Source organism: Trachinotus anak, unplaced genomic scaffold (genome assembly GCF_046630095.1).
Source record: "Trachinotus anak isolate AG129_WGS33_773 ecotype Australia unplaced genomic scaffold, CSIRO_AGI_Tana_v1 ptg000007l, whole genome shotgun sequence".
NCBI classification, from domain to species: domain Eukaryota; kingdom Metazoa; phylum Chordata; class Actinopteri; order Carangiformes; family Carangidae; genus Trachinotus; species Trachinotus anak.
This window is the reverse complement of record NW_027273858.1, coordinates 17,015,550-17,029,927: the sequence shown is the minus strand read 5'-3', so window position 1 is coordinate 17,029,927 and position 14,378 is coordinate 17,015,550. Positions and strand designations below refer to the sequence as shown.

The 14,378-nt window shown below is 41.5% G+C and overlaps 2 protein-coding genes across 4 annotated transcripts in view; one reads left to right on the top strand and one right to left on the bottom strand.

The window, feature by feature from the left end:
• The window catches only part of LOC139623121 (phosphofurin acidic cluster sorting protein 2), a 49,009-nt gene extending 38,291 nt beyond the window's left edge, over positions 1-10,718 (top strand). Inside the window, exons 14-25 of one of the 2 annotated variants that reach the window (XM_071481069.1) lie at positions 21-125; positions 419-525; positions 1,479-1,633; positions 1,734-1,844; positions 3,063-3,165; positions 3,865-3,897; positions 5,750-5,792; positions 5,893-5,935; positions 6,212-6,350; positions 6,510-6,733; positions 7,465-7,578; positions 7,790-10,718. In XM_071481069.1, coding sequence (XP_071337170.1) covers positions 21-125; positions 419-525; positions 1,479-1,633; positions 1,734-1,844; positions 3,063-3,165; positions 3,865-3,897; positions 5,750-5,792; positions 5,893-5,935; positions 6,212-6,350; positions 6,510-6,733; positions 7,465-7,578; positions 7,790-7,905 — 1,293 coding nt within the window. In that variant the 3' untranslated portion in view covers positions 7,906-10,718. The remainder of the gene's footprint in view (positions 1-20; positions 126-418; positions 526-1,478; positions 1,634-1,733; positions 1,845-3,062; positions 3,166-3,864; positions 3,898-5,749; positions 5,793-5,892; positions 5,936-6,211; positions 6,351-6,509; positions 6,734-7,464; positions 7,579-7,789) is intronic. The other variant, XM_071481068.1, reaches the window with a different exon arrangement.
• Positions 10,692-13,966, bottom strand: mrpl2 (mitochondrial ribosomal protein L2). 2 transcript variants are annotated; one of them, XM_071481085.1, is made up of 8 exons: positions 13,833-13,966; positions 13,420-13,503; positions 13,164-13,332; positions 12,213-12,354; positions 12,003-12,118; positions 11,770-11,880; positions 11,138-11,211; positions 10,692-11,056 (listed from the first exon to the last, which is right to left on the bottom strand). In XM_071481085.1, the coding sequence occupies exons 2-8, from the start codon at positions 13,489-13,491 to the stop codon at positions 10,847-10,849; spliced, it is 894 nt and encodes a 297-aa protein (XP_071337186.1). In that variant the 5' UTR covers positions 13,492-13,503; positions 13,833-13,966; the 3' UTR covers positions 10,692-10,846. The 2 variants fall into 2 exon arrangements, with proteins under 2 accessions (XP_071337186.1, XP_071337187.1); XM_071481086.1 differs by having other exon boundaries at positions 13,420-13,500; positions 13,833-13,898.
• Positions 13,967-14,378: the final 412 nt, after the last annotated feature.

Sequence of the window (14,378 nt, the reverse complement as noted above, 5' to 3'; positions counted from 1 at the left end):
GCTTCTCATTTGTCTCAAAGGTTCCCAGGAAGTCTGTGTATGACCAACTGAACCAGATCCTCATCTCCGACGAACGCCTACCTGAGAGCATCATCCTCATCAACACCATGGAATGGCAAGGACAGGTGTGTGCTTTTCTAAACATAACACATCAGTCATAAACTCCCTGACCTTCATTTCTTCATATATACAGTAGAAACACTTGGTCATGCAGGATAGGGCTTACTTGCGAGCCATGCTACAAGCATTTCCTGCCATTACTGCAAGAAGTCCAAAATACAAAAAAATATTATTCAGAGGGTGTATACTCTGTGCACCCTGGTAGCATGTTTTCCCTGCTTTCTTTCCAATCCAATCAACGCTGCCTCTTGTATGTCCATTAACTCATCGTGTCCCTTTCATGTGTGTTTCTGTGCAGTATGTAGCCGAGTTGCTCCATGAACAGGGCCAGCCCATTGTGTCCACCTGCTCTGCTGCCGATGTTCAGGCTGCCTTCAACACCATCGTTACTCGCATCCAGAGATTGTGAGTCACATACATACATACATACATACATACATACATGAATAGATACATACATACACACATACACACACACACACACACATTGGTTGAATGACACAAGTCATTCAAGAAAGTGTGATCTTGCTGCTTGTTATTTTGGAGAAGTCCTCCCCAAACTATGTATGTTTGTGGTGGCTCGCTGCCAGAGAATTCTGGGACGCCATCCCTCACGCTGCTGAAGTGCTCTCTGTTTGTGAACCCATTCTATCAGAATGCGTCTGTTTTCTCATGAAAAGCTGAAGTTCAGCCTTCTTTTCTCTTTCTTGGATCCATCTGCTCGGCTGCCTTCTCCTCAGGAAGTCGTGTCAGTGGGAGACGAGGCTGTCTCAGTCTGTTACGCAGCTTCTGTTAAACCCGTTTTCTCTTTAATCCATCTGAACTGCAACTTTTCAACTCTTTCCACACCTGCTCCTAAGTCAACCTGTTTACTCCAGCTGGGGCCATGTCATGTAGAGCCATGCACATTTCTGATGTTAACGTGCTTGCTCAGTGCTGTCACTGCTTTAGCTGGCTGCTGAGTTTTTCCCTGAAATGTTGTCACTGAGCATAAACAGAACATTTTAAAGCCACATATATGAAGGTCTCATTCTGCTATTATAGCCTTTAACGTCTCCAATCCTGTAGCATTTAGCTATGAATTCCTTAAAGCTGTTGCAATATTTGGTTTAATTTGAGGAGACTTGCGGATACTTGCAAGTCCCCAGTATTACAAATGATAACATACAACATAGTCTGGCTCTCACAAAAGGTAAGACTGATTTTAACCCTATCCCAGCCCTGGTGAGATATAAATCTTTCTTTCAGACACTCATAATTTCTCCCACACACCCTCTCTGACCCACATCTTTCATGATTTGGATCTCTCTCTTTCTCTTGGTCACTCATTCCATCTCTCCTAATTTTAACCCTTGCAGCTGTAACTGCAATGCACAGACACCACCGACGATGAAGGTGGCAGTGGCAGGAGACCAGAGTTACCTCAGCACCGTCCTGAGGTTCTTTGTGGAGCAGCTGGCCAACAAGACGCCTGACTGGCTCAGCTACATACGCTTCCTGGTGATCCCCATAGGTATGTCAGCCAGGATTAGTACAAACCTTATAGGAAATACCAGCCTAACACACTCCATATTTTCAGCTTTGTTGTATACATGAACATTTGCTCTGCACAGGTTCTCATCCCCTGGCAAAGTATGTGGCTTCCTTTGACAGCAAGTTCAACAACATCTTTATGGACACTGCGTGGAGGGAGCTGTTCTGCAGGACAGAACGGCCCACCTCAGGTAGGGTGCATTCGTCTGTATGGCTGCAAAGCAAGTCTGTGTCTAATGTTCAACCAACTTGAAAGGGAAAGAAATGGGGTCAGAGCGCGAGTCAGGGGCTGATGGATGGGACTAAAAGATTTCTTCCAATTGCAAAAGACAGCTACAGCCTGCTTTAGTGTAGCAAATAGCTTTACATCATGACCCTACTCCTCTGCCCTGCTGCCTAAAAACACCATCAGATTGTGAGAACTGTGACTCAGATATTTACCCCAAAGGTTGTCATTTCTTGTTCAAAAATGTACATCAACATGAAATAATAGATGTAGTTGTATTGTTTCACTTTCCTCATGTCTATTTTGGTTTCACTGGTAAAGCTTCCCATTAGCCATAAAAAAACCCCATAAATTCAATACCAGTAAAAGAATAAATTCTGGGACTAATTTAAGTAGCTGAAATGAAGACATTTGCATAATTAATCTGGTTATTTTAGGACTATTTTGTGGAATTGAAGTTCTTTTTCTGTTAGATTAGAATGTATTTTACACCCACTTGCAGTTTGTAAGTCGTACAATTATTGGCTCACACACTTATCCATGTTTAAACTTCTACTCCCATCAATTTCTTCAATTCTCACTTGTTCTGCCCAAACGTGTCTGATATTCTTCACCCATCCCCACCCCATTCATTTATTTGATTTACTCCCCATAGGTGCAAGAGTGATAGTCTTGCACACCATGTTGAATCATCTCAGAAGGGGCTGCAAGAAAAAAAAAGTGCTTGGTCCTCCGTTTATTCCACATTAATTCTTATATCCTTGACATTAACTATCACCGCGTAACAAAAAGCAGGGTTTGGATAGAAATGGCAGGTGGTACAAGGATAATTAGTTTAAACTACAGAGAGGCAATAGGTCAAAATAAATTGACATTAAAAATGAGCCTGTTTCCACATTTCAAGTTGTCAAAATTGTACACCAGGCTGCATGTGGGCCACAGGCCTTCTGTTTGACACACAATTTATCTTGTAAGTCGTATGGCTGACTTCACCCACGTGTTACTGTATTTTACACTCAGCACACTTGTCTCCTTAATTCCGTGAAATGTAAATGATTAATGCACAGTCTTCTAGCGATCTGCTGTATGTGAAAATTAGCATTTGCATCAGTTGTCTTGCAGCTCGTTAGTCAGACATGACACAGGAGAGGCATGTTGTTAACGGTCTGTCTTCTCCCTGCAGATAACATAGATGTAGCAGGACGAGTCGTTCAGTATCTGGCCGGTGCCAACGTGTCTCATCAGTTCCCCATCTCAGAAGCCATGCTCACCTACAAACAAAAGAGGTAAAGTAACTTTGATTATTTGGCTACAAGCAAACTCATGTACTGCATATGTTTGTGTCTATTTGCATGTATGTCTTTGTGCTTTTTGTGCTCTATGCATGTCTCTGTTGGAATGATTTCTAACATGGTGTACTGATGTTAATGTGCCTTTAATTTCTCTTATTAAAAATCTGTCCTAGAACAAATATGACTACAACTGAGTGAACCTTCACCACCTTGAGTGAATATCAGCTAAACTGCATGAAGATATTTAAATGCATATGCATGCAAGTGTGCATCTACAGGCACATACACACACATCCATAAAGACACACACAAGTTGTTTTCACTGTAGAGTTGCATCTTTTTATTCACACATGAACGGGTCCAGCAGATGCAGGTTCTGGTCCATTTCAAATTCACTGTTGGATAAAAACATTTATGGTTGATTATTGAATTTGATAAAGCAGGGTTCAATTTTCAGATCAGAGAAGTCCTGTTTTGACAAAGTACCGACCCGGTCGACTCACAAACAGACGCTCTCAACAGATAGTCCAATGCATTTGTGTGCATTTGCTTGTTTTCTTTTTGAGGTTTGACCAAACCCTTCCCCTCTTTGTAACAGTGGCTTCCTACTGGTCAGAAGGTACAAAATACAACCCGCAGTTTTAACACTGTTGCATTCCTTCTTCCCCCTTTCCCCTTTGATTTGCATTCAAGGAAAAGAAGTTTGTATTTTGATTTTTACATCAGGTATCTAATTCGACTCTTAATTTGTTTTGCCCTCCTTATTTTCTCTCCTCCATTTGGCTTGACCTCTTTGCTGTGTCTAACATTTCCCTTTCCACACTCGATACTCACTGTAACTTCACTTTGCACTCTGTCCTGACTTGTGTCTTTGGTTTGGTGTGACCTTGATTCTCACACTGTCCTCTGTGTTGTTGCTGTGAAGATTTGCCTAACAACCTTTAAAACATAAAACAATCCAACTATTTGAAGTGGAATGGCTCATACATTCAGCAATGTCAGAGACATCATAATATCAATGTTAAATGAATAGAAGTCATTTAGAATGACCCACTAGAAAATTGTTACTAAGAATTTAAAAGGATTTTGACACACAAAGTAAGTCATTTATCAACAACCAGTGTTTTCTTCTGTGGTGGTATTGCTATGCAAGATCTTTACCTTACACAAAGGAACATCACTGAAATATAATGATATAATACAGCACTGAAGACCAAGGCGGTAAGACCGCTGTTCTGTATCTGCCACTGGAACAAGAGCCAGCAGTCTTCCTCATCCTCTGTTGGTTGCTGTGGTTGCAGTCAGTTTTGCAGGCTCATGAAAGACTCTGAGAGAGTCACTGACTAGGTTAGGAGCTGCAGTGTTGGTTGCCACAAGTTAGAGGACATTTGCAAAAAGATAATACGTCCTCAGCTCTTTCCCTGCCGGGTTGTTTGGTGCATTTTTATGCCTCCACGCCGACGACGACGGCGTGGAGGCATAAAAACATGCTTTCAGGTTGCTTTCATGCTTTCAGGTTGTCCGTCCATCCATCCGTTAGTACGTCTGTACCATTGTCATGAATGTAATATCTGAGTAACTCCATGAGGAAATTCTTAAAATCTGGTACAAACATTCACCTGGAATCAAGAACCAACTGATTCGATTTTGGTGGTCAAAGGTGACAGTCACAGTGACTGTATGTAGCCTTACTCTGACTGCTTAATATGTAGCAGTGCACTGATTAGTTGGTTGGTAGCCTTATTTTGATTGGTTAATTTATAGCTGTATTCTTATTGGTTTGTTAGTTTGTAGCTGTATTCTGATTGGTTAGTTGCAGTCTCAGTAATGCCATGAAGGGATTTCTTCCAGTTTAGTACAAATATTCACTTGGACTCAAGGATGAACTGGTTTGATTTTGGTGGTCAAAGGGCAAGGCCACGGTGAACGCACAAAAAGCGCTTTTAGCCATAACTCAAGAATTCACACAGCAATTGTGACAAAGTTTTACACATGGTCTATGTTTTATGACTCTTGATAAACAGGATGTAACGTGAAACTACTCTGATTGGCGGATGCATACAGCTGCAAGGTGGTAATGCTAGTTGCTTTCTTGAATCTATTCTTGTGGCCTGTGTATGTGCTAAACTTCACTTGATCGTGACAAGTCTCCTTCTTTTTTCCTATCTTTGTATAGGCGTGTAATTGTTGATTAGGTGACATGCTCAGCACTTCAGAATAGCAGTGTTAAGACGTCATATGTTTACTATGGCTGGGCCCAAACTATCACTTTTAACCCCATGTATAGAATTAGTTCTCTTAGCCCAACACTGGCTGATTAAAAAAAAAAAGCCCCTTCTTATTTTGGTTGTAAGGAGCAGTCCTTTCATTCATCTCATTGTAATGTGACCCTAAGATGACCCCATTCCACCCAAGCCAGTTATGTGCCATTTCCGCTGCGATGGTACATGGTGCAGGTCATGCCACAGACATCCTCCCTCCAGGACCATTTAATGCTCATGTGCACCTGTTTGGAGTGTTGAAGTTTGCAAACCCACACTCTGGTCTCACTCACAGACTCTTTCTTCTCTCTTCGCAGCCCTGATGAGGACTCCTGTCAGAAATTTGTGCCATTTATTGGGGTAAGAATTTGTTTTTGCAATGCAAAATTGCCAGTCAGAGTTGTTGGTCCATTCTATGTTTATTTTTGTTTTTTATTGAAACCTTTCATTATTGCTGCAGGTTGTGAAAGTGGGAATTGTGGAGCAAAGCCTCTCAACCTCAGGTAAGAAAGGGCATTTTTAAAAGGTTTGGGGACATTTTGACAGGTCTGTATGTTCAGCATTTTACTGTTGTTTTTTGTGTTAGATTGACTGGATACAAAATCAGATCAGTGAGGAAAAAAAACTCTGGTTGCCCCAATATTATTGCATATATTTACTTCAGTTACATGATGACAACAGTTGTCGAATCTCCACACAGGAAAGTAATACATGTTTTTACAGTGTTTAGTTTCACTTTGAAGATTTGTGCATGAGATTATTTTTCTCCCACTTCACAGTGGACTCAGATGATGCGATGGGGGGCAACACAAGCATCCTGTCCTCCCCAACGCCCCCATTGGCTGGTCCGTATGGGAAGGAGATTGGTGGCACTCCTCCACAGTCTCCCTCTGTGTCCACCGCCCTCTCTGGAGCAGGGTACGACAAGATTCAGATCACTTATCAACAAATACAAACACATCCTATTTTTCTTTCTAACTTTAGCTTCTCCTGTCTGCTGTGTTTTAGCCTCTGGGTGATGAACAAAAAGACAAGTTTCTCCATAGTGTTTCTGATTTAGCATTTTCCTTTTGTTAGTTCTCCATGTTCGGGCAATGAGGTGATGGGGCTCCAGGTGGATTACTGGACGTGGCAAGGCCCAGAGAAGAAGAAAGAGGGGGAGAAGAGAGACGTGGGACTGAAGAACACCCTGAAGAGTAATTTCCGTTCGCTGCAAGTTAGCCGTCTCCCCTGTGGAGGGGAACTCACCCCTCCGCCCAGCATGGCTATGACTGTTGTTACCAAGGAGAAGAACAAGAAAGGTAAACTGGGAAAATCTGACTCACACATGCAAATGGAAAAAAACTTGTGAAAACATTGTACCCAGTAATTAGCTGTCATGCAAGTGTAACATGAACATTTTTTATGTTAAGCTGGATTACATTTGTGATATTTTAGCCTTAATGCCCACAAAACCTTGTAACTAAAACAGTCAGAGAGATGAGTTTGGAAAAATGAGATTTCTTTATAATGGAGAAAGGTTAAAAGAATATGTCACCAATTTAGCATTGCACTCCTATAACATCTGTTGGACTCAAAACAAAATTGATGCAGTACAACCAAAGATATCCAGTTATTTACTCCACATATTCTTCTTCTGTCAAAACCTGGTTCCCACAATGCAACTTGGTAGCTGACAGTTCAGTTGGCGAGTTGGGTTTATCATGCTAGTAGCCTAGAGCTATTAGCCTCAATCAGAGATGAGGATCAGGTAAATTCACTAACCCCACTCCCCCAGATATTTTTCCTATTTCAAACGTGTCGTCTTCAGACACAATCAACACTGATTCAAGTAACAACACAAGGCCATTAATCAGACTTCACACCACTCCCTCTGGAACCACAAAAGGCTGTATCCACCTTTTCTTTTTTTAACACATATGTCGCAGTACTTCCCAAGATCAGTAAACAGACTTTGTTGTGGAACATCAGTGGAGTTCCCCTTTAAGTGTGAAGGAAATGACTCACTGTCACTCTCCACCTCCCTTTGCAGTGATTTTTCTCAGCAAGAAGCCCAAGGAGAAAGAGCTGGACTCTAAGAGCCAAGTGATTGATGGTATCAGCAGGTTGATCTGCACAGCGAAGCACCAGCACACGATGCTGAGAGGTAAGGCGATACGACCCCACGGCTGACGCTGCACTGCCACCTGGTGCTGATGCCATGACTCACCCACAGTATTGCATAGTAACAGACATATAAATAATGAATGAGCTCCTCTTACACAGCTGTCAGTGCACATTCTCAAGCTGGAGTTCGCATGTTAATTGTGGCAGTCATCGATTCATGCATTTAACTACGACCCTTTTTCTGTCCTCAGTCACTATTGATGGAGTGGAGTGGAATGATGTGAAGTTTTTCCAGCTTGCTGCCCAGTGGCCAACACATGTCAAGCACTTCCCGGTGGGGATCTTTGGTTACACTAAGCCTGTGTGACACCGGCCACCATCAACTCGACCACCACCAGACTCTCCGCTGCACTTGTCTCACCGAGAGGCTACAGAGAATTAGAGGAAAAGCCAACAGGCCCCCGGCAGTAATAGTTTTCCTGTGGAAATCTTACTGACTCGCAACCGTGTTCAATACACAAACTTCATGTTGTCAATTTGATGTTTTTGATGTTGTTGGGTGTTGTTGTTGTTTTTTTTACACACTACAGAAAGAACAAGTACTATTTTGTAAGATTTGTGCTACCGCCTCGGAGGTATTTTGAGGTTTTTGACAATTTGCCACATTTCGATAATGGCAGCTGTGTTTGCACTTTGTTTTTGTTAACATTTTATTATTTCTGTGAAATCCTACATTTATTGTTACTCTATAGACAATGGAGGAGTGTGGTGGTGATGTGCAGTGGCGTGTGTGAGATTGAGACAGTGTTTGTGTTTGTTGTTGAAAGTTGGAATATTGCTGTGAATCTAGATGGAATCCTTCTCTTCTAACTCAGTGCTCAGTTTTCTTACTCGTCCCTTTACTTTCTCAAAAAAGTAAATTTTTATAGAAAGGAACATAAAGTTCTTTTTGCCTCGTTGCTTTTAAGTGTACCGAAAGCAAATCGAAAGAAACAAGTCAAGTAAGGTATTTTTGAAGGTAGCTATAATGAATGTAGCTATGACTCATTTGTAACATGTGAGCAGTTCATCAAATCAGTTAATTGATGTAAGTGCTGAAGATTTTGTATTAATGCTGGTGTACATTTGGACTGTACAGTTAACATCCACTTAGAAGCAGGGTAACGTGACACACAAAACAATATGTTTCAAACTCCCAGCAGCTTAATGCCAAATTTAGTTGTGACCGTGTGAACTGTCTTTATTGTTTCAAGGTCCTCAATAGTTTTTCAGTTTCCCAGTTGCAGGTCCACCTGTGTTGTAATGGGGCCTTCTTGGAGTAATTTCAGGTTATAACAGCATTTATTTGGTAAACGCGGCCTCCCCATATTCAGATAGATGTGACGTCTCACTGACCTGCAATAACTTAGCAAATACTGGATTGCTCCAGATGTGCAGTGATGTGCCAAATTTAAGTTTGTTTTACAGTCTAACCACCAGAGCTCTTGGCTTGGCCAGACTTCATACTATGTTCTACTAATATACATATAATGTATTTGTGGTCCCTGTGGAGATCAGTATTAAGATTACTGAGTTAATTTTGATTTTAAAAAAAAGAAAAGATAAAACTTACAGATCAGGGCTCCACATTTGGCCAAATGTAAACACATTAAGCATTTACAAGACGTGCACATCCTAACCAAGCAGTTACCATTGTGTCCTTTAATACAGCTTCACTGTGGCTGGACATGCAAGTAGTACCCAACCTAAAACATACTGATAGGTTGGTCGTTCAGTATTGTGTTATGAGGAAATTTTGAACAAGAATGAGTTGGTTTGACTCGAAACATGCTTTGACGGTAGTGTCAAGCGCAATGCAAGTATTGAATAGCTTTTAAAATATGATGAAAAGTATGGAGTCTTGCCAGATGTCCAAGTCACTGCCTATGTGTGTCTGTGTAGGTGTGCTATATGTTTGATGGTACTCCCTGAATAGTGTTATGTGGAATTTTTGCAAGAGGAATCCTTTGGATAAAGGGCCTTCTGTATGAGTTTGTTGTTGCTTTTTATAAAGTGAAGACTTACAAGCTTTGATAGGCTGGCTTTTTTAGTATTGTATATAAACATACACAAGATGTACTATTGTGAATCGCAAACCTCCCCCTTCCACTAAATTGAAAGCACAAATAGCTTACCTTTATTTCTTGACATAAATACCAAATATATTTACAGAACTCATACCTATGAAGTTGACTTGTACATTGCAAACACTATTAGGTATGTTATTTGTCATACATTTCCCTCACTTTGTAATGCACTTTCATGTGGTTTTATACACATTTTAACTCAAATTGGGACACACTTTGGTTTTGAGGTGAAGTGTTGGAGGTGTTATTTTGAAATGTAAACCACTACCTATAGTCACGAGAAGGCCGCGTTTTTTTTTTAATGACCCATTTTCATGAGGATGTCGTGTTAATGTTGATGGGTTCAAGCGCCCTCTGCGGTCTGAAAACCCTCATGGCTGTCTGTTACTCATTGTTTTGCCACTTGATGATGAAAAGCTTATATTGCAGCTGCCACCATACCTGTCTGCCTGAGACTACACAGTCCAAGTTTTCTTGTCTCCTGCTTTTAGAAGGGTTCACTATCTTCTCTTAGTCAGGAGACCATCTAGCCCTTACGCCCTAAACTCGGGCTGTGAAGTGTTTGCCAGGGCAGAACTGTTTGAGGGAATTTGTCATGCGAGTTTGCCCTTTTAAATACTAAATGGGCACAATGACAAATGAATTTCAATGTATTTGACCTCGAGTTTTTGTTTTTGTTTGTTTTTTGTTTTTTTTGCCCTAAATCTAGAGGTAGCATGGGGGTGTTTCACAAGGCTGGATCAATGAACAGGCATGCCTACTTTGTCACCATAATTTAACACTGCAAAAAATTAACTCGAACATCAGTGTTAACGTAGTTCAAGGATTACAACATGCCATCTCATTGCTCCTGATACTTGAGATGCCACCCAGTGTCTTTGCACAAACCCTATTTTAAATGACATGACAGTATTTTTAAATTTACCACTAAAAAAAAAATATGGGTTACTCTGCATGTTTTACTATAGATGTAAATATGTTTTGGATTTTTATATTGTTTTGTTTCTTTCCATGCTCTCACAAGCAGTTGTGTTTAATAAAATTTTTAATCTTCTGTACAAACAGTTTGTCTTTATTTAGATTTTCTCTCAGAGCATTGTAAAGCCCAAAATAATATTACAAGGCGATTATAAGCAACAGACAACAATCTCCAGTCCCAAACAGGCCCAGACTCCTGTTGTGTTATTTAGCTGTGATTGAGGGCAGGTTGAGGTAACTCTTCATCGAAGGCAAGGGTTTAATCTTGCGTCCTGCCCAGCCTCCCTTCCTCTGCCACAAGCCGCTTGAGGGGCGAATGCCAAACCAGCGATTGCGACCAGCTTTGCCAATGATCTCTTTGTTGTGGTCAATGTTGGATACACGTCCCACTGTTACCATGCAGGTCTCCAGTACCTGGGAACGATGACGACATCAAGTTCAGAGCAGGCTATGGTTCTAACACAGCCAGAATAATCTTAATCCAGACAACCTCACCTGAACCTGCTGCTTTGAAGGAAGCTGAACGATGGCGGTTCCATTTACTTTGCGGAGTAAAACACCACTTGTGCCTAAAAATGAAAAAGAATAAAATCAATTCAATGTAACAGTTTAGAAAACAACCGTGTTTAACAGTGGCTACATTGTTCCAAGTGCACAAGGCATTTGGATAACAAATAATCCCTTGCCACACAAAGGATTGTATTGCATATGCATAACAGGGTTACACTGAATAACAAAGGTGACTTATTGATCTACAGGAAAACGATTTTGACGAATGTGTCACTAATTTGTAAAAATGTGAAACATTTACAGGTTCCAGCTTCTCAAATGTGAGATCTGCTGCTTTTCTTCTACTTTAAATCATTGTAGATTGAATATCTTGAACTGTTGCCCTGACGAAACATTGTGATTCAATGTGAAGATGCCATTAATTAACTCTGTGAAATCATATGATTGACATTCCACCATTTTACCACATTTCACAGACTAAACCATTGATGACAAAAGTTGACAGGTTAATCATTCCTGAAAATCCTCATTAGCTGCAGCTCTGTACACACAAACACATGAAGATTTGATTAGATTAGAATTTATTAAGTACAAAGCCATGAAAAATAATCTCCGACCTGCAGCACGAATGTACTCTGATCCCTTCCCTGGTTCTATCTCCAGGTTGTTCACCAGTGTCCCCACAGGAAGAGCCCCCAGTGGGAAGGCATCACCTTCATTGGCTAAGACTGCAAAGTGAAATAAAGGGACATTACATTGTGTTAAAACACAGAGGTTACAAAGACCAACATTATCCAACACCAACCAAGTCTTTACCGTTCCGTGGCACTTTTAGAAGTGCCTCTCATACCTGCCATGCGTCCAATAACTCCAGATGTTTTGATGACATCTCCAGCCTGCATGTTCTCTGTCGCAATGATCCATCTCTTACGGTTGCCTCCAGCTACCAGGGCAATGTCAGCAGACCTGTACAGACAACCCAGATTATGAGAACCAGCTGTTCTTGATTGTTAGCATGCACGTCATAAAGAGCCCCGCGTGTGATGAAAGCTGATCTTACCTGCATGGGTCGTACCGCACTTCCACAACCTTCTCTTGAAAGGGCTGGGCCTCTGTGCCTGGTTCATAGCGCAGCCTCTGGAAGTCTACCCAGCGGTACCTTTGTTTATGGCCACCGCCGATGCCATGCGTCCGTATCCTTCCTGTATGTCAGAAAAGAAAGAGATGAGCGACTCTCACCGCTCAGCTGCGGTCAGAACAAGTATCACAGCTGACTTCTGAGTTAGGGAAAATTATTCTTAGGGTGATCACCTAATATTTTCATTTATTCAACTAAGTCTTTATTTGATTAATGGACTCATCATCTGGTCTACAAAACATCAGAAGAAATTCCCCATTGTAATTTCTTATTGCCCAAGGTAAAATCTCCAGATTGCTTGTTTTCAGTCTACAACTCAAAGATGTTCCATTCTTTTAATAACACAAAGAAGCAAATTCTCACAACTGAAAAGCCACAAGTATGGATTAATTCTGGAAAATGTTTGGCATTAAAAAAAAAAATCAAACAAACAAAAAAAACAGCACTTAATCAGTTATTAAAATAGTTGCCAGTTATTCTCTGTCAATCGACCGATCAAATCATTGTTTCAGTTCTATATCAAACCCTGTTTAGGCTTTGTGAAATCTTTATTCTACAAGACATTTTCAGTTTTTACACTTTAAAAACTAGTGTACACAACCTGATACAGGCCTACACCAAAAGCTGTACGGTTCAGCTCTACACTGACAGCCTACAGACTGTGTCAAACTGTGTGGAAAAAAACAAGATAAAGAGCAGTTTCAGATCAGGTCTTCTACACTAATGCCAATCAGGCCCTGACGACATAGACTCTGAGGACAAAACGTCTGTTTTCAACAAAGCCTTTAATTTATGCGTGAAAACCAAACAATGGCCAAATCTTGACCTGCACATCATCGTTCATCGTTCATTCTATTGTGCCTGATTCTGGACCTGAGTGATCTCGGCCTCCTGTCTTTTTCATTCCTATTGGCCTGATGGTGTACTTCTCCCTCTGCTTCCAGAAGGTCTTGTTCTGCTCCAGAGGGGCTGTGGTGAGGAAGCCTCTGCATTGGCCTACTGTGGTGGGCACCAGAGCTCCCAGCTGAGACTGCGCAGCCGCCTGTCGACACACGAAAAGACACAAGGGGTGGTCGGTGGCTGTGACGACACAGGTCTCTGGTGGGACTGACGAGGTAGTGTCAATTACCTGTGAGGGGAGCAGAGCGGGCTGGGAGACAGTCAGGAGGCGCAGGGCTCGAGTGAGACACGACACCGCCATCACAACGTCCTGCTGTCAGAGCGGAGGAGAGGAGGGAGGCAGTCATCATCTGAGGTTCACAACCGTCTACACATTTCTCTTTTCAAACGAAACAGCATTCCCATGCCACACTGCCGCCTCCGCTGTGCTCAGGCACAACACATGAAGTAACACAACACAACCCCACAGTCACCTAATGGCACAGCTAACGTGAGCTACAGCTAGCGTAGCCTGGATCTACCGAGTGAGGATAACTCGGCTAAATAACCCGCCTTTTGTTTTCTGATTTAATCATCAAATTGTCTGTTTATCTCATGAGCAGTTGACGATGTAATCCAGTGCGACATTTACATTAAACCAACCTTTGTATTTCACTTATTTCATCCCAAGCTTCTCGTCGGCGTCCTTCACAGTCCTGCACGCTAAGTCGCACACTGATGACGTGTAGTCCAACTCTGAGAGGATGTTGTCCCCGGCCATCCACTGTCTGTTTTCCTTTATTTACAGCAGACTGTGGAGGTGAAAGTTTTACATTGTGCGACATATCAATATTCCCTTGTTGACATCTTACATGGTATGTATGTCATTCTGTAATAACATATTCAGTGACATCAGCTAATTATAGCGGCCTGCTCATTGTGCTGGCTTTAATTTGCCCTCTAGGTGGCAGAGGTTTCTCTTCACATGTTAATGTAACTGTGTGGACGCGGTTTCTAATGCTTTATTCATGTGCACAGTTTACTGACAGTGTCTATACATCAAAACAGTTTGTCGCACTCTCTCAGTCATTGCTTCTTTGGTTTACAGGTTAATAAACTACAAAAATGTTTTATCAGGCTTCCCAATGTCGATAAGTATGTCGCTTCTCACAGACGGTTTAGAAACAGAGTGTAGGTTGCTATTAAACC